Below are 19,725 nucleotides of genomic sequence, written 5' to 3' on the forward strand. Positions count from 1 at the left end.
GTTTGACTTTCCAGTCATAAACCATAAAATCTGTCATTAATATAATAACACGAGTTGGGATGTTTGGAGACAGGGCTGGAGCCTAAACGAGGAGCAGACATGGGCATCGATGAAACACTCTGGCACGCGGCGACGGCCACGATGGCTTTTTGTCATTTTCCAAAACACAAGATCAGAAATAATTGGCACAGTGTCACCGAGACCGTGTGTCAGTCATCACGACTGCCTGGCGTTACCAGTTCATTAGTTCTCAATTAACACTCGGCCCCATCAAAACGTTTATACGACGAGAAACATGTCCATACTCCTCCGTGGCTGCCTACATCTGAAGATGGAGTTTCTGTCCAAATATTTCACATTTTACTGCTTGGCTCGGACCTATGGAAAAGGCCTGTTTTGCATGAATATTTGGCACAACACGCAGCCCCGTCCTGTCAAAGCTTCTGCTGCCTGAGGCGCTCGATGCTCGTGAGACATTTCTGACAGTTTAGATGGAGGAGAACTCGAGCCTCCTGGCACCGGTGTGCGAGCCTCAACAGAGGCCCATTGTTTGTGTGGGAGCTGTCCGTGGTCCTGATATTAGAACATCCTCTCGATTATCATAATGACCGGCCACTGGGTTTGCAGTCCAGTGCAAAAGAGGTGCATCTGTCGACATCCCTGAGTGGATGTGCTGAAAGACCTCAAGGACTTTAACATCACCCAGATTGAGTCTTCACACGGAGACGTGGGAGATTATGAACTTTCTGAATGAGACAATACTGACCACTGAAATGAAATGAAAACACCTTTGCTGTGCCTTTTCTCTTTTCTCAGGGGATGATGAGCTAACGGGGTCTTTGGTGTCCTATGGAGAAGGGTTATGTATTAATCTATTAATATGTCTTATCTATTAAGGTCTTATCAGCTCTAGACAGCAACTGCAGGTGTAAGTTCAGCACTAGATGGAGCAGTCGAGCTGATTTCATTTGGAAAACCTTTGAACTTTTCCTCTATTAATTTCAAAGTGTGGCAATCCTTTATATTGTTTCAGAATTGTAGATAAGACTGACACAGCGGTATGATCTGCAATGTAAAGACACTGTTTTAAAAACAGCCGACAGTCATGCTCATGGCCTCCGGAAGCACACTTGATAAAGAATGATATGATAAAAGATAAAAGATTAAAAAAGTAAAAGGTTTCTACAATAGAAGCAGTCTATACAGTCCCCTCTTTCAATCCTACCTCACTCTCTTGTAACCCAGTATGGAGTGTGTTTATAGAGCTCATCTCCTATATTTGTATTTTATTTTATCCCTGAGATTTATGTTTATGTGTTTGTCACCAAAAACATCCACAATTATTTTCTATATGATCATTTTCCAACCAAATACCTTAGAAGTAAGAAGTGTCTGTGTCTGTAAATGACTTGTTCTGATTGGCTGTCTCCTGTTGTGCCTCATTTAAATAGCAGTCTAGGCTTAAACCAGGGGTAACCATTGCTAGCCCAGTTGTAGGAGGGCTTGGGCAACCTGTAAATGTGATTTAGTCTCTTCATTATTCCACTGTGTCGTGGTCTCTCCAAATATACAAAAAAATACAAAGGTAACAGGGTGCTAGGACATGGCAGAGGCACTGATGCTGTACTGTTTCTCCAGTACAGCACTGCTTTAGCTGCTGAGAGAGAAACAGAGACTGGACAGACACTTGGCTACAGCTGAAGCTGTGACAGGACATTGGCTAAAAGCTAACTAAGATAATGGAATATCATATAGAGAGTGAAACAGTTGGCAGATACAGAGTAAACATGCCTACTATATAATCGACTATATGAGCTTTTACCCTGTCCTTATCTCCTTGTTAGCTAGCTAAGATTTATGCAATGAGCCAACTGTTGTCCACAGATGTCTCACCAAAGAGGTAAAAATGGTATAGGTGTCTCTTTGTATTTTGTGCCTCACCAGACATCATCATATTGTCATATTTTTGATGCTTGTACACCTAGTATCTACAAGGGTACATGGCATTACCAGGGCGGGGTGTAGCACAAACGGGTCTATGCTTACATTATTTATTATAAAACTAAGAAACGATTAAAGTTCAGTTTGCTCATAGGGTAACACTGTGCACAATTTGAAATCAATCATTCAACAAATGTTAAACCGTCAGTCTGACAATTACAAACTGCTCTGAATCAGGAGAGAGAAGCTGGTTAGCATTAGCTTAGTTAGCAGGATAAGGATTCTGCTCACCACAGAACAAGTTCAAGTCTGGCTGACTGACACCCCACTATTTCTTTTGGATCTTTAGCCCTCTCTCTATGCTAGCCTGTGCTGGGCTAGCTTGGCCACTGAGTATCACACTGCTCAGTGCAGCTGCTATGTTACTAACTAGCTGTTGAGCAACAGACACAAGTGCTGGCGCTAAAGACTCATGTCTAAGAGAGTGAAGTCCAGGTGTTGGGAGTAATAGAAAGGCTAAATGAGAGACAGATTCTGCTATGCTTAGGCTCATGGCTTAGATAAGTTAGCTAGCAGACTACACGCTTCAGTCGTGTCGAGCTAAAGGTCTTAGAAGTGTTTTGCACTGTTTTTAGGCAACTCTTGCAGACTGGTTCATCCAGGTTTGCTTGCTCTCCCTTCTAAACTTTAAGCTATGGTGGGTCTTTTTTTTTTAACTTTTCTCCCCACCTGTTTTCAGAGCGTGACATCACCAATCAATGAGCTCCCACTGCACCCCCACCTTGTGGCTCTCTAAAATGCACATGAGGGAATGAGTTTATTTGGCTATGTACTGGATAGACACAGAACAGAAATCGGACACATCAGACATGTCATTTTGAGATACTGTCAACATTTTTAAATACTGTGTACTATGAACAGACATTTTGGAGCCTTTCATCCTGGGAGGAGCATGCCCCCAGCCCCTCCAGTTAACACCTGATTTATTCCATTCCATAAGTCTATAGTGACATCCCTAGCTGAAACACTGCTTGCAATTTCAGTCTAAACAGTCGGGGCTAAACTGCTGTAGACTGAATAGGTGAATATTTATAAATGGGCTGGTTGGATATCACAAAACAAACGACTCCAAACTGTGGACAGAAGGAGAGAAGGATACCTTCTGAAACAGCGTTTATACATTATATCAAACTCTTCCTTTGAAAAGCGTGAGCACAGTTTAGCTTTTCATGGTTTGGGCTCCTGATGAAGCCTCACTCTATACATTTCTGACTTTTGGAAAGAGTAGACAGGCTCATTCAGATATTTGCTAAAATCCTAAATGTAGAATGTCAGAAATAACCTAAACGTCACTGACAACATATTCCGCACAGTAGTGTTACCAGTAGCGCTACAGCGCTACAGTTGGCTTAAGGAACAAAACGAGCAGGCTATAGGAAAACTGATGTTTTCTTCTGCTTCAGAGACAATGTTACTTCATGTGAAAAGGACTGTGTCAGGTTATGTAATAGCCAGGGCCCAGATAGAGTGGCAGAATGTAGCGTGTAGTGCTAATGTATGCTAGAGGCCCTTTCCGATGGACTTTAACACAGGCCATCTGCAGCTGAGACAGCGCCAGAGTCAAGTTTGTCTTGGGCCGTGTGACACGGAGGTGCTGACTGGTTTGTGTAAGGTCTCGCTTGCCCTCACACACACATTCACACACACACACACACACACACACACACACACACTCTCTCTCTCTCTCTCTCTCTGTATCCCACTCCCTCAGTTTTCCCTTCTTGTCTAAGGGAAGAGATACAAAGATTGATGTTCAAGAGAGAAAAAAAAGCTCATGCAGGTTTTTCTTCACTAAAAGAAAAAATAGGGCTGTCAGATTCACTACACTGAAATGTCTTGTTTCCAGTGTACATGAATAAAATCTTCTTTTTTTATTACATTAACCCAGTGTTGTCTTTCAGTGTTCTTACATTTTCATAATTTTGTTGATGTAACATATTTTATTCATGTTGTAATGCTACACCCTGAAATCAAGTGAATTCCAAACACTGCCTTCAGCAGCTCTCGCGCTCTGCACTTTTAGCACGGCTGTTTTGCAAAAGCATCTGCAGTTTACTTTTCCAATATCATATAGCTGTCTCTTGTTTCTCCACCCTAGCTCATTATCCTAATTGCTAGATGCGGATCGGAACGCCAGGAATGCAAAACCTAAGACCCGCTCCACTTTCCCTGCTCACTTCATATTCAGGGAAATCCCTGGAATGTTCCCAGTTCGCCTCAAAAAGCACTCGAGCCGGAGCGCTCTCTGATTATGCCTGTTATGTCTTGAAATAACGTAGAACAGCCCCGGTCTCGCAGGCCTGGTTTTCCAGTGAAAGCGGCCCTGCAGAGACAAAGGCGCGGCTGTGGCCAGCAGCAAAGCGCCAGCTCAGACTCTCCAAAGCAAATGTTGATCCACATCGCACTCCAAGCCAGTCTGTAACTACAGTAGTGCTGAGGCCCTGGACAGGACCTCCGCTTTGATCGATGGCCAGCCAGCCCCTTCCAGCCAGTTTTGTTGATAAGCTAATGAAACTTTGCAGCTTTCTAGGTGATCTGATTTCGAATGCATGGATGCAGGCCCTCAGCCTTCCCTCAGGTCAGCGCTCTGTGTATGCTGGAGAGCCCAAGAGGAGGAAACAGACAGAGGTGGCTGTTTAACAAATGAGTCAGCGTCAAACAGTATCAGATAAAATGCTGCGGCAGAAAACACTGAAACCCACAGGACGTAACTTCTATTACAAATGCAGCTTTCCTAACTCAGAAAATAAATCAATACAAAACAAAGGGAAAAAGTTAACCCCTTAAACAGATTAAGTCTTGCCGGCGGGCCGAAAATGTGATGACAAACTTCTATTACCAGAGAATAGCCTCACCAGTTTGGACAGAAGTCCCTGTAGTTACTGAATGATACACCTTAGTGTGTAATAAGCCTCTGCATTAAGGGGTCTTTGTAATGTCTCTGTTTTAACGCATTGTTCTGCTTTGTGGTTCATGTATGGGGAAAAATGTGAAATATGCACCCTTAGTCAAAATGTGAATAGTTAAGCAATGTTAGTGTATTACTTATGTTTTGCATGATTTGATTAAAGTAAAGGAGCACCATGCAAAGATCTGGGCACCCCAAGAGATTTATACTCTCTGATACTGTTTACCACCATCTCAGACCTTAATTCTCAGACCTTAGATCTGATAAAATACTCTTAACTCCTCAAACCTTGTCCCAACAATCAGCAGCCATGGGCTCCTCTAAGCAACTGCCTAGCACTCTGAACATTGAAATAACTGATGCCCAAAAAGCAGGAGAGAGCTATAAGGTACTTCATGTGAGAAGTTTACTGTGATTAAAAAAAAAGACAGGAACGAACGGTGGAGGTCCAGTTGAGGTCTGGCTGGACAAGAAAACTTCCTGACCAAGAAAAGACCAAGAAAACGCTACTCGTAGGTTTGCTAGAAAGGCAAATCAAATTAGGTATACTCTGGAGTGGTGGTGCACTGTTCTACTGTGCAGTGGCACCTACACAAATATGACCTTCATGATAGATCCATCAAAGGAAAACATCTGAACAAGCCTGATGCATTCAGTGGGCAGATGAAGTTAAAATGAGCAACGGTATGTTTGGAGAAAAATGATGAAGAATTTCATGGAAAGAATACGTCTCCAACTGTTAAGCTTAGGGCTAGTGTTGAAGCCAGTGGCACATGGAACATTTAACTAGTAGAGGTTAAAAATGGGTTCAATTAAATACCAGCCATTTCTGGAAGAAGCTGAAGATGAAAAGAAAATGGCTAAAGATCCTAAACACACCTCTAAATCCAAAATGACTACATTAAGACGTACAAGCTGAAGGTTTAGCCATAGCCCCACACAGTCCCTTCACCTAAATATCATAGGAAATCTGTGAACAGACCTTAAAGGAGCAGTGCAGTAGGATGGCCTAAGAATCTCACATAAGTGGAAGTATTTTGCAAAAACTAATTTTGCTCAAAATATTAAAGACATTTGTCTTCTTTAACTTTCCGCCACTTGAAAATCAGGTCTTTCTGAAATCATAGAACATGGGCCCTTTAAAGATTACACCAACACTATTAACACCTTAACGCAGAAAAGGCTTATTCCACACTAAGGTGTGTTACTCAGTAACTACAGGGATTCTGTACAAAGTGGTGGGGCTTTTCTCTGGTTACAGAAGTTTGTAATAGCACTTTCGAACCACTGGCAGGACATAAGGAATAAAACAGTACAAAATAAACTGTGTTCTGAGAAATTGGGAGATACTTCAGATCAGTCATTATACTAAACAATAGCTTTTCAACAGAGCTTGTATTTTGAGCCTGTGCATCATAGCTGAAAATAACAATAACACAAATAACCAAAAGAAAAAAACTGCAAAAAGTCTTTTATTGCCCTTATAAAAGTAATCAAGTACAACAATGTACAACCATAACAAATGCCAATTTCTCTCACTGTTGTCATGACGATTGTTCCCTTTAGCCATCGTTCTATAATGATATAAGAGAAAAGACCTCAGAGGTCAGAAACATGATAAATAAAACACATTTGTGCAAGTGAAGCAAAAGCATGCAAGCTCCAGAGAAAAATCTGCTACAAAACGGCCCCCCCCTCCCATCAATCTGGTACTTTTACCAGGGAAGATAAATAGTTTATAAATCAAGAAAATGAAGAAGCACGAACGAACGCAATGGGGGGTATATTTGCCTCATACAATAACAACCTACACTCACAATATTGTAAACATTTTGTAAACGAATGTAAAGCTCTGCTCACACACGGCTCATTAGGTCCTTACAATGATAATGACGTATTAATCCATCATTAGATGTGAACCAGTCTGAACCGAAGAGGAGCCACCAGAGATGATGGCAAAAAAAAGAAACAACCAAAAAGTACATTTCGATCCCTTTAAGACAGAAAGACTTACACTCAAAATACATATGCATGTATAAGTCCAATTAGGATGTGATTGCGACTGACTTCCAGTACAGTTAATGCCATTAAGCTGAGTGGTGTGATGGTGCATATAAACTGCAATAATGGCTAAGTGCTTGGCTTATCGGACTGTGGAAATGAACGCATTATCTGTTTCTCAGTCCGTCCTAAAATGCTGTAAAATTGATTTGGGTTATGTCATCCAAGGCCTCAGAAATCATTACAATTGATACACTTCCACTGCTTCTGAGTTTAGTTTTTTTTTCTCTTACATTTTCTGTTATATCATTTCTGATATAAGGCACTGTGGCTATGGAGGCCAACTGCTGCTGGCTTGACTGAGAATAACATTGCATGGGTTAAGTACTAACCCCTATACTGAAAAAAAGAAAGAAGACATGCAGAAGTCCCCATCAAGAACAACTGAAGCTAGCAAGGTAGTGTTTTGTACCCAAGTCATACAAACAGTCTTGAATTTTAACACAACTGTCAAACCTGTGTGTTAAATTACTGACCAAAAGTATGGTAAATGCATATGCCATACTCTCTAGTGATGATTCAAGCAGTACCTGGCTGGTTGGGATGTGATAATACAGCTTATTATTGTATCCTAGCACATTGCATTGTTGAATCGTGACTAGCATGTTAGCTTGTGCCTTATGTGTTCCCTTGGGGCTAACATCCTAGCTTGCTTTTGGGGCGTTAGATCGGGACAATATCAAGCATAACTTCTGTTGACGATGCTGAATGCTCTGACACAGTGGAGACATTAATGACAGCCCCTTTTCTAAGCATTCCAGTTTTCGCTGCATTTTGTGAATCGTCTGGGCTTTAAACCAGTACCCATATGGATCATACATATGCATTACAAAGTAACTGTCATAGCTGACAAACAAACAAACAAACGCAAACCAACAAAGCAAATAACAACATGCAACCATAATGTCCAGGATTGTACCAAAAGTACCAAAGCTGTATTCCAAACACACATATCAAAAATCATGGAATTATCTTTGGGAATTACTTTAGCTGCCAGTACACTGAGTAATACCATACCAAGGGCAAACACAGCATTTTCTGTGCATTACTGTGTGTGGCATTCATTAGGTACATTCTAGGTTTCAGTAAACTGATTCAGTCTTCAGGTGGGTGCACAGCAGACCCCTTAGTGTGCAGAGTCTTTGGTAGTTTTCCGGTTATAGCCCTTTGATCATCATCATTTTCTCATTAAGCATGGTTAACACTGACTGAAACATCTGAGCATACTGCATACACATGAAAGGAAGCAGGATATAATTCAGCAAACATTTTTTAAGGTTACATTTTTTATGTAACCATCTCTTTGGTTTGAAGGCGAACACTACAAGGCTACCAGAGCTTTAAGTACAGAGCATTGAAGCAATAATTCTCACTAGCGTGCCTACCTGCTCCGTACAAATAGAGCTTTTCTACAATGAAGTGTATGTAGATGTAGAAGAAAAAAAACATCTTCCAGATTGTAGTTCTGCTAATTCACTAGGCTTAAGGCACAGAAAATTAAACTATCCTTAAATTACGTATTCATTTCATTATCAACTTGAACATAGATGCATTACAAAAATATTCCCTCTATGAATCAAGTTCCAAATACATTACTTAATTTATGGCTTTATAACTTACAACTCAATATCCTCTCACCAAATACGCATAATTTAAATTACTTAAGTTAAAAAAAAAAAGACAATGAATCTGAGAAAACAAACCTTGTCTTATTCAATTGAAACCCACTGCTGCTCAGTGCTTTAAGCTGTACGTAAAAACTCAATTTCGCTTAATTTACGGTTAACAGCTTTGACTGAGAGCTAACAATGCAGTCGAACCATATCTATGCGTTTAGCTGTAAATGATGCTGACAGCTATCAGCTTCAGATTAATGGCCCATATATTACAGTCATACAAACAAGAACTGTCCCAAGAGTTTGCATTAAAATACTTCCTTTAAAAACACTTGTTCCATAAATACAGAAAAATAACCAAAGCAAAAGGAAATAGCTCAGCAAGGTAGGACGGGAATCCTCATAGGGTTTGTGCTTTAAAACCATGTCATTGGTTTGGAGTTCACCTGTGCGGGAGGCACAGGGTCCTTTAGCTCCTGCTCCCGTTGCGCTAATACAATTTAGTTCTTGGTCAGTAAGGCCGCCAAACGCCTTCGTCCATCCTCCCCCCAGCGTTTAGCACGGTGGGGGAGTTGCTATGGCTGCCATCATCCTCCACACCGCCCCCGCCGTCCGCCTGGACAGGGAGACTGGGGTTGACCAAGGTGGTCCCTGTGGAGGCGCTAGTGCAGGTGGGGAGCATCCTGGAGGGCGAGCGATCTCCGCCCGGGACCATAGAGAACTGGTAGGAGCCAGAGGAGGCCCCGTAGTAGAGATAAGGGGTGCTGCTGCTCTGGAAGGGTCCACTCTGGCTCTGAGTGGAGCCTGGGTACGGCGGGGGCAGGTAGGTGTGGTAGTGGGCGCTACCTAGGGACATGCCTGTGGTGACCGGGGTGGGTGTGTAGGTGAAAGTGGCTGGGTAGTGCATCCGTGGACTGGAGAACCGGCTCTCGGTGAGGGAGGAGAAACCAGGGAACTGGCGCTCAAACTGCCCAGGGAAAGGACTCAGATCTGTAGAACCTGTGGGCAAACACAGGAGACACACTCTCAGTCAACAGAACTGATTAGTCAGCAAAAAAGCACATTTAAACGGTTGCTAGAGTTAATACACCCTTTGGAACGACCTAGATTTCTACATATTAAAAACAAATCCATATTGATTACTAATTAAATGTGGTCTGATCGTTACCTAAGTCACAGTTATAGACACAGACAATCTAACTAAACTGATAACACACAAGCAGTTGTCATGTCTTTTACTGTGAGTAAACATCCACAGTGCAGGCAAGAAAAAGTAAGTGAACCCTTGAATTTATTAACCTGTAGATCCCCTTTAGCGGCAATCCCCTCCACCAATTGTATTCTATAGCTGCAAGTAAGGAATTTGGACCAATCCTCCCTGAAAATGTGTTCAAGTTCATCCACCCTTGCCTTGTTCAGGTTGTGCCACAGCATCTCTATAGGATTAAGGTAACGACTTATTTTCTAGACATTTTTTATTTGATTTACTTCTGTGCTTTGGGTAATTGTCTTGTTGCATCACCCAACATCTCTTCAGCTGGAAGTCATGGACTGCTGCTCTTTTTTCACCAGCAAAATACACCCTGATACACCTTTGAATTCACTGTTCTCTCTGTCGTAAGGCAGCGAAGCAGTCCCAAGCCATGATGCTCCCTCCACCATGCTTCACAGTTGGGATGAGGTTTTGGTGTCGGTGTGCAGTGTTACTCCAATCATAGCATTGTGCTTTTGGGCTGAAACCATTGTCATCTGTCCATAGAGCAGTAAGATTTTTTCTGTTCAGTACTCAGTAGTCTGAGATAAAAGGTTTTTAGTATTCTGATGATGTTTGCTGCAGCTTTTAGCCTGAATCACAGCATTGCACAGCAAAAGGGCATAAACAGTCTTCAGATTGGCTGAACTTGTTTATAGACTCCCTCCTTCATTTTCCTTGACAAGCTCGTGTGTATGTGTATTCATGTGTATGCTTATGTGCCTCTCTTCATCTGGGTCCACATCTTCAGGCTTATTTATATGCCTGTTTATGTGTGTCTGCACATGTCTAAATTGGTCTGTGTATACTTAGGTATGCATATCACTTGGGTAAATTGTGTGCGTGTCCACGTTAACTTGGCTACAGAGTGCACTTAAAGCGCAGTCGCGTTGCATAAGCAGTCACACATTTGGAAGCACTTTTGAAGGGGTGCGCTAAGCATCGCAGACAGACAGACTTGCTCTCAGATGTGGGCTATCTCCCTTGCTTTGGGCCTGGTCTAGAACCCTGTCCATCCGGCCCTCTGTCCTTCATACGCTCTAACGTTGCCTCAGAAATCACAAACCACTAATAGGCCATTCTTAACACCAGCGTTGTGCCAAAAAGTGAGGGAGAGGGGAAAAAAAGACACCCCCCGCCCCCATTTCCCAGACCCGGCACCCTTATCATAAATCACAAGGCGTCTTTCCTGTCACCATGTCTACGCTCAAGGGGACGGTGATTATGTGCGGGCGCGTTGCGTTGAGGCATGGATTGTCACTAGAGCCCCCATATCCTGAGCATTAAATGTAACCCACACACCCCCCCACCCCCGACTTTCCTTCTCTTTTATAATAAACTTCTTTCATTTCAATCCTCTCAGAATAATGGTTCTCTAGCCCCAGGCAGCAATGAGGGTGTGCTCGGAATAATAGGCAGAACAGCTTAAAGCACCACCCCTCCTCCTTTCACACACACACACACACACACACATGTACACATAAAGGCTGTGTTTAGGCTGCATTCAAACAGTCGCTGATGTTAGACGCCACAATACTTGAAAAGAGACAGCGCTGGACTCCAAACCAGATGCTAGTTCTGTACATTCTAGTTGGCTCTCCCAGCTTATGAAGTAGTAAGCAAAGGTTCACAGTTTTCCATGCAAAGCAAATATACTTTTACTCAGTACTGTACCGTCAACGTCAGTCAACAGCAGAGCGCAATGACATTTGACAACAGTGTCTGTATTTAACAGGAGCATTTTTTTCCCCCTGTTGTTTGCTTGGCTGGCAGCAGGATGTGTCAAACAACGCTGGCCTTATCTCAGATAATGGCTGTTATTAGCAGCGAGGGCTTTGAGCGTGCTGTGCTACATGCTACGGGCTGACATAACCAGACTAATCGAACCTGACAGGGCAGGTGGCAGGCATCCAAAAGCTGCCAAGCAGGACTCACACCAGGGAGCTGCTCATTTAATCACTTGCAGTCACTTTGCGCTCTCATGGAAGAAAGAGACCGGGAGCAGGAAGAAGAAGGAAAAAAAAAAAGCATGAAAAATAGTCACCTGGCACAAGCTCAAACAGGTGTTTGGAAGGAGAAACCCATCGGCCCACATTTAGGACTTTAAGCATGTGTGTTTGGGTAGGCGCAGGGCAAAAGAGGACAAATTAGCATATTAGCTCCCGCACCAACTAGACTTGGGTTCCCTGGCAGACTGTTTCGGAACCATATCGCTATAAAGCCGCTTTATTTGCCCGCCACTGGCCTGTTATTATGTCTTAGTCTGTTATTAACCATATTCGGCACAAGATCAAAGACTCTGGTCGAGGAAAAAGGAAACAATCTCTTTTTTCTTCTAGTTTAAAAAAATGGTCTTTCCATCCTTCATTGGTAGCTGACGTTTCAAGAATGTCTCGTTTTTCACATCAACGGTAGATTGAGCCAATAAAAACGCAGCTAATGTCAGATTACATTTGCAATCAATTAAGGCTTGAATGCTGAGCTGAGCCGAAGTGCTTTAACATGACTTTGACGCACAATGAGATAAGAAAATTATTTCAGAGCTGTAAACTACTGGTAACTGAATGCTAAAGCTGTTAGACAAAAAAAAAAATCCCAGCTTAATGACTAACAGTATGTGTCCCCCCCCACCCCGTGGTCCCCAAGCCAGGGCAGTGTAGGGCGAGAGGGGAAGGGGCCGCACCTGCAGGGGGGCTGAGGCTGGAGGTTACCTGGGAGGCGGCGGGGCACATCGCTGATGGAAGGCAGGCCGGTGGCGCGGCTGGAGGACAGAGGGGCGGTGGAGTGCACTGAGGGGGACGCCATGGGGCTCAGATATGACGGGTACGCTTGCTCATTAAACCATGGAGGGGAAGACTGCGACTGGCGGGGGTCTGACCAAGTTTGACCAAACAAAGAGAAGGAAGGTTATTATTAATATTCTTCTTATTATTATTATTATTTTACATTAAAAGACGCATAATAAGTTTTTCACATTTTTTACCTGTGACAAACAAAACATTATGGTAGACTGGAAAAGTGATTGAAATTTAGTGCATCGTTTCCATAAAAATAAAATCCATTACACACAAAACTATTGAAATGAAGTGAAACACAAAATGACAGTAATATTTTGAATTTGTATGGAAATCATGCACACAAAATTAACTCTTTTATTATTTAGATATTGTCATTAAAATATTTATACTATCATGCGAGTCTGTTTATTATTTTATATGAGTTACTAGTGCAGCGTAACAACCGTACAACCATGGATTGTTTCAGCTGCGTTGTGCCTACCTTACTCACAGCTAATAAAACTTTAGTATAAACATTTACAGTCGGTTATTATATCAAATTAAAAATAAGTATATTTTAATTAACTTTGGCATTCTGACTCATCCACAATGCTGTTAAACATTGCCACTATCATACAAAAACCTTGTTTCTCCAAAATAGTGACTTTTCAGGAGAAGGAAAACCCCTTCTTAACTTTCAGTGGAATTCTGTGTGAGGTCCTAAGGCATTTGTATTGGTCCATTCATCATGACATTTTGACACAGTGTAAAGATTCACATTATGTCAAGAAGTGAAAAACTAAAAAATTTTGATTTTTCAAGTTTTTTTGCATGACAGCGGTGATATACTGAACGGTGCAGTAACAAAACCCAGGATATGTGCTTTCGGAGCAGTAGCAGTACTTAAGGACAAACGATATGCCTTCTTCTCTACAGATACAGAGCACTGCATACACTGTTTCCACTTCTCCGTCACCTCATAGTGTGACATTTCAGCTTCCAATATCCTCTGTGTGCTAGATTTCACCATTACATCTGAGTGAGTGACACCAGAGTGGCTAAAACTTTGATGTGGGAACATTGCTTCATTGACAAGATTTATTACTGAGTAACTACACTGAACTACTCTGTAATTCTGGACTTTCTGTAGAGCTGAAATGTGGACCCACAAGTAATTCAAATTTAAGAGGTCAAGCCATATTCTTCAGTAACTACCCTAAACTGTACAGTAAGTACAATGAAACTAAAGTGTAAGCTAGATATTTCTGTGAGTGAGGCAGTGATGTGACTTTAAGGGGTTAATTTCACTTGAAGTGGTTAATTTCACAAATCAAGAAAACACACACAACTGTAGACCGTCTGTACCGCAAGAAGCCTGAAACAATACAGGTGAAGTTGTGAAGAATAGCTCTGAGGTTTCAACTTGCTCATACCTGAAATCTGGCCCTGGCCCTGAGGAGAGAAGGAGTTTGGGGTGTTGAGGGAAGGTCGTGGGGTTTGTGTTGGCACGGCGACCCGCATGGTGGTCTGCCGGAGGCGCTCTATCTCGCTCAGGCGGTCGGAGAACAGGCCCGGTTTGGGAGAGTCGTCCAACTTCGGCCGGTGCCCTGAAATTAGGACAAGACTTTACATGAGCTACCGAGGTCCACCACAGGCCTGTTTCATCATCACCACGTTCACCACAAACCCCATCCCATCCATCATCTAATACACAGAGAGCACAGCAACAGCGCAAAGCTTTGAACTAATTACAAAAGGCAACACCAACGAGCCGTCTACACTGCTCCTAGATTGAAGATATTTCTGCGGTGTCTGCACAAGTAGATAAATGACTAGTTAGGGCTTTAGCGTTGTCTGAATTATTCATTACACAAACACAGTAGTTCCTCACAGTGGCAACACAGTGACAGAAATATGGTGTTTTGCTGTAGCACAAGGACCTTTTGGCCTGTTCTCTTTGTCTCGGTCTAATATAATCTGCCATCTGTATTAATAGGTACAGCCCGAGCAAACTGCCATTGTGGACTGTGCCAGCTTCTCAGATGGCTAGTGATGGATATAAATGAGACAGGTGTTCCATTTCCTTCTGAATGAGCGTTTCATTCAGCCTTTTGGCATGTTCATTTCGACGTATTAATCTACAATGTACTTTTGTGCGTAAATTCCACATTAATAAGCCATACACAGTCAGAAGAGCTTTTCAGAAAGTTCTGTATTTCTATATTCCTTATTCAGCACTGTCCATGTTATGAATTTTATTTAAATTTTATATGCAAGCATAAGTAAATAAGTAAAACATAGTTGCTTATTTGCTTATAAATATTTATTGTAATTATGGTTGCAGCAGTATACCGGATAAAGGTATACCATGGTATGAAAATGGGTATCGTACTGTCTACATTTGCTGAATACCTTAAATAAATTTCATTTATTTAAGGGTTAATGTACAATAATAATACTTTAGAATATATATATATATATATATATATATATATATATATATATATATATACACAAAGAACAATAAAAGTAAGTATTGTGAAATACTGTATACTGTATACTATAAAAATGTGATGTTTATCATACTGGAAAAGTCTCATACCGTTGCAACCCTAATTATAATGTTATAATTATTGCCCAAAAGAATATGTTGACATGTTATTTCAGATGTCTCTGTCTCTCAATATACCCAAACTGATCTTAGTAAATATTACAATAAGGCAGTTTGGAATACATTGAACTCATCTCATATAAAGCACAATGCTGACATCAGCAAAGCTAAAAAAAAAAAAAAAAGTTGCAAACTAAAATGCCGTTACTGTCAGAATCCCCAAAAAACTTCACAGGAGAAGCAAAAACGTTTTCAACGTCAGTTCATTTGAAGTCATTTTAGACCACGTCTATTTGTCTAATATTTTGACATGTAAATATCAGCAAATAACATAAAAGTAACAAAACTGCAGACATGAGGTTTTGCTCTGACAGTGACAATATGACAAATATGTAATGAAAACTGTGCAGCTCTGAGTCTGTATGTTAAATCACATCAGATTTAAACAGAAATATAAATAACATATACGAAAGCTAATCCTTGTCCAGTCTAAGATGTTGTGTGCCTACATACACTTTTTTATTTTCAATATTATTACTTTCAAAATGTGGATATATGAAGAGCAGCCATGGTTAAAATTACCCTCCATAGTGCAACATCTGGGTGGGGAGGTGACGGAGACAGCTATGAGCCATGCAGGCAGGCAAGCATAAAAATCAAGCATCCCATGTTGTCTAGTGAGGTGGAACTTTTACAGTGTAATCACAGACTCTCATCCTTCCTTCAGTGCCCCATCAATGGGACCTGTGGGCACAATGGGCCCATACTGCCAAATGCTTTACAGGAGAGCCATAACAAGCCTGTTTAAGCCTGCGCCTGCTCTAGCTATATCGAGAGGAAGGAGCGAGAGGCCCTAAGCAGAACTACCCCCGCCTCCCTCTCCCATTAAAACAGCCCTGTTTGTCTGTCTAGGCCCGCACCAGTTTCCCTGCGAAGGCAGTAAAGTAAATATCAAACAGGAGAGAGAGAAAAACTCCTGCTGAAGCTGGAACACGTCCAGTTGGCACAGAAAGGGCTGGCTAACACAGGATCTGGGCTAATCTGACTGCACTCGGAGAACAAAGAGGCAACACGCAATCTTAAGAGAGAGAGAGAGAGAGAGAGAGAGAGAGAGAGAGAGAGAAAGACTATTGAATTCTAACACTACATGCATTGCAGGCACAGTAAATGACCAATAGTAGATGACAGATTAGATATTATATGCGACACAGATTCACTACACCACTGCTTTTGTATCTGACTGCAAAACTCCTACTGCAGCCTCTGTTTGTGAAAGCAATTAAAGCTAGTGGGCTCAGCAATGTAAATGGAGCTCAAGCTCATAGAGTGCAAATCATGCTCTTATGCACAAGGCCAATTTGTATGTCTCACTGTAATTTTTTTTGCCACAAGCTGTGCCCAGACACTGATACTAAAATAAATTGAAGTTAGGAAAAAAAAAAAAAAAACGTAGACAAAGATGTGCTTTGTGCAGACTTCTTTCCTGGAGCTTCATATAAAAAGCGTTGTTCTGTGCCGGGAGACGGAGCGGACCCTCATCAACAGTAAATTAGGTGCGCTGGATGTGTCGGCAAGCCGACGGCTCCTCGAGCAGTGCTGAGCAGAGGCAGCGGAAGACTCCCTCAAGCCCTGCACATGTTATTGCAGTTAGGGAGGGAGGGCAATATTTACATTTCACTAGGGGGTTCGAGACACGCAACATCAACTCAAACCCACAGAACTTTACCCTTCGGCCACGGAGCCAGACTATGGTGGAAGTGAACTTGTCATTTAAGACAATGCTGACTGAAGACAAAGTTTCATACAGAGAAGTACATTTAAAGCTCGCCCATTTTAAGAAAACACTTTCTCGCTTTTTTATGGGTCATGAATTTCAACAAAGACAGTTAGTTTCAACTACGCATCCAGTTGCTTGAGAAGTTCTTACATCTGTATTTTGGGTGGCTGGGCAATAAGGCGATTTTATCGCTGTCGTAGCATTGTAGCGTGGATATTGTCCAAATGTAATTAGTGCTGGTTAACTATATGCAGAGCTGTGCAGGGTGTGAAATGTGGAATGCACTGTACAGTAAAACTGTATAGTTTTTAATCCGATTTCAAAAGTGATGCATATTGTGTCTGTTGTATTGTGATTGTATATTGTTGCCCACACCTATTGTATTTTACTAGTTGCTAAATGACAATGACATCTGTAGTGGAACTATTTTTTGGTGAAGACAATGCTGATGTTAAAAGCTAGACATGCCGTGACAGTACTGGTGTTAGAATCTGGCCAATCCTGTAATATACTGAATAGCACTGTACTATATGTTGTTAGCTGTGCATTTCTTGTGACGTTGTAGTGAGTACTTAAGTGGTATGACAATGGCTATGTATGTACTGAAGTACATTTTAAAATTGCTAACTAAGAGATTTTCGTTCTTGCTGGATACACTGTGTTTTTTCCCCGAAAAGAGACCACAAACTCATTCAGAGCACAGTTTGGGTTGGTAAGCACTTATTGTTGAGGTGCGAGTTAAAAAAATCTATCAGGTCTTAATTGGCCGATCCTCAAATAAATCGTGTGACATTGTGTCATGTTTTTTTTTTTTTGTTTATTTCTTTTGTCTATTTCTTTTTTTTTTTCTTGAGCTTCTTATCGCATGCCTGAGCCATGATGCTATTCGGGATAACACACTACCCCTAAAATTCTTTTTGCTTAAACAGTTGCAGATTTAAAGACCAAAATAGTGCTGCTCCTCCCCCACAGCACACCTCTAGACACCACGTGGAAGCTGAGCAACATTGTCGGATGGTGCAGGAGAATTAGCGCAGGGAGTGAGTCTGAATGAGTAGACTTCTTTAAGAGAGTCAGGAAACCAGATGATATCGCTGCTGGAGGGAAAGTCCCAAACATTCCCATCATCTTCCAGACAACAGGGTGAGATTTTCGATAGCCAACACTTCCCTGTCCAATCACGGAGCGGAAGCACGGACACATTCATTCCAGATGCTGGACTGGCCCAATGGGACTCAGGCCAAATGTTACCGGTAGAGATATGTAATCTCCAGCTGAAGCAGGCCTGATTTCAGGGTCTAGGCTAGACCCTTCGTGAGTCAGTCAAGGTAATACCCAGATAACATCTCTAGCCATGTAGTCACATCTTCTCTGATAGCCACAGGCCTTGAGTAAGCAGACAAACTGCTCCTGAAACAATCCAAGAAATGAAATAAGTAAGATATTATCTGAGGTTTCACTACTGCTCTCACATCAGCATGTGGGGCCTCTTCGACTAACCAGTATAAACAAACACAGCAGCTCTGACGGAGGAAGAGTGAAATTAGTGGAGCAGCTGTGGGCTTCTGAGGACAGAGGACTGGATGAATGGACAGATGAGAATGGAGTGACATGACCTGCCAACCTACAGCAAAAAACTACCAAACCATAAGCAAGAAGAAAGACTCTGTGTGTGAGCACCTGCTGTGCTGCCACAGGGTGCTGCAGGGTGTCAGCACTCTCGATTCCATCTTTGTGGCAAAAGTGCTCAAACACTTGTTTTAATTTTTAGAAATCCAAATGTTGTCATCAACTGGTTATGACTAAGAGGCGTCACATTGTTTTCAAGCAGTATTACGCAAGAATGGGCTTTTCCCACTTCTGGGCTCCCCCGACAGTCGGAATGTACGATACGCACTTTGAGCTACCACTAACGGACCCACGTTTACACTTTTATTTCTGTCCAACTAAGAGATCTGAAGAGAAAGAACCAGTATCCGAAAAAGCAAGTGGTCTGATGTGGTAGACTAATATTGCAGGGTTTTACACAAATATGACGCATTACTTAGAGCTTGGGAGTGCTGTTCTGCCCACTTCACCAACGTTGCATAGTGCAGCGTGTTAAGCCTGGAGTGGCAATGATAGACACGCCACTCTCCTTATTACAGGTCAGTGGAGCATTAACATGATTGTAGCACTATAGTTATTTTAAGAAAAAATTCTTCATAGTGCTGCTTTAAATTATATTTATCTGTATCAGTATTGGTGACAACGGGGTAAGAGTTATTGGTTAGAAGACTGGCCCAGACATCCCATATCAGTGCACCTCTAAAGCAAACTGAGCAAGAGAACTCCTGACTGATGCCTGGCCTTTGACCGATGGTGAAATAAGCAAATGACCCTGGAAACTGGAAGCGAGACTGTGAGTGAAGAGATTTCTCTTTTTCTTTACACTGGAGCTAGGAGTGCTTTCATATGTGCTGCTGGATGCTTCTTTTGCTGTACGAGTGACAGAGCATGCAGCAGAAGAGTGAAAAAGTGCAGAAAGGAGGGGGAAAGAGGGGAAAAAGACAGCATGGGTGACAGCCAGCCGCCTGAACTCAATGAAGTTTTAGGGGAAAACGAGAGAGCGAGAGAAAAAGAGAGACTCAGACTGTTGTGGAGAGCAGCCAGGTGTCTGTGTGGTCTTTGCATTTCAGCCTTTAGGAGGCAAGCCAGGCCAGGAAAGGGTATACACACACAC

At 42.1% G+C, this 19,725-nt stretch overlaps 1 protein-coding gene across 5 annotated transcripts in view; it reads right to left on the reverse strand.

The window, feature by feature from the left end:
• Positions 1 to 8,698: 8,698 nt before the first annotated feature.
• runx2b (RUNX family transcription factor 2b) overlaps positions 8,699 to 19,725 on the reverse strand; it is a 37,620-nt gene continuing 26,593 nt past the window's right edge. For 2 of the 5 annotated variants that reach the window (XM_072696711.1, XM_072696720.1), the window contains 3 exons: positions 14,049 to 14,222; positions 12,550 to 12,711; positions 8,699 to 9,585 (listed from right to left, as the gene is read on the reverse strand). In XM_072696711.1, the coding sequence (XP_072552812.1) occupies positions 9,098 to 9,585; positions 12,550 to 12,711; positions 14,049 to 14,222 (824 nt within the window). In that variant the 3' untranslated portion in view covers positions 8,699 to 9,097. Of the gene's footprint in view, positions 9,586 to 11,404; positions 11,426 to 12,308; positions 12,331 to 12,516; positions 12,712 to 14,048; positions 14,223 to 19,725 lie in introns of all 5 variants that reach the window. The other 3 variants (XM_072696727.1, XM_072696703.1, XM_072696735.1) reach the window with 3 other exon arrangements.

Source organism: Salminus brasiliensis, chromosome 1, assembly GCF_030463535.1.
Source record: "Salminus brasiliensis chromosome 1, fSalBra1.hap2, whole genome shotgun sequence".
NCBI lineage: Eukaryota > Metazoa > Chordata > Actinopteri > Characiformes > Bryconidae > Salminus > Salminus brasiliensis.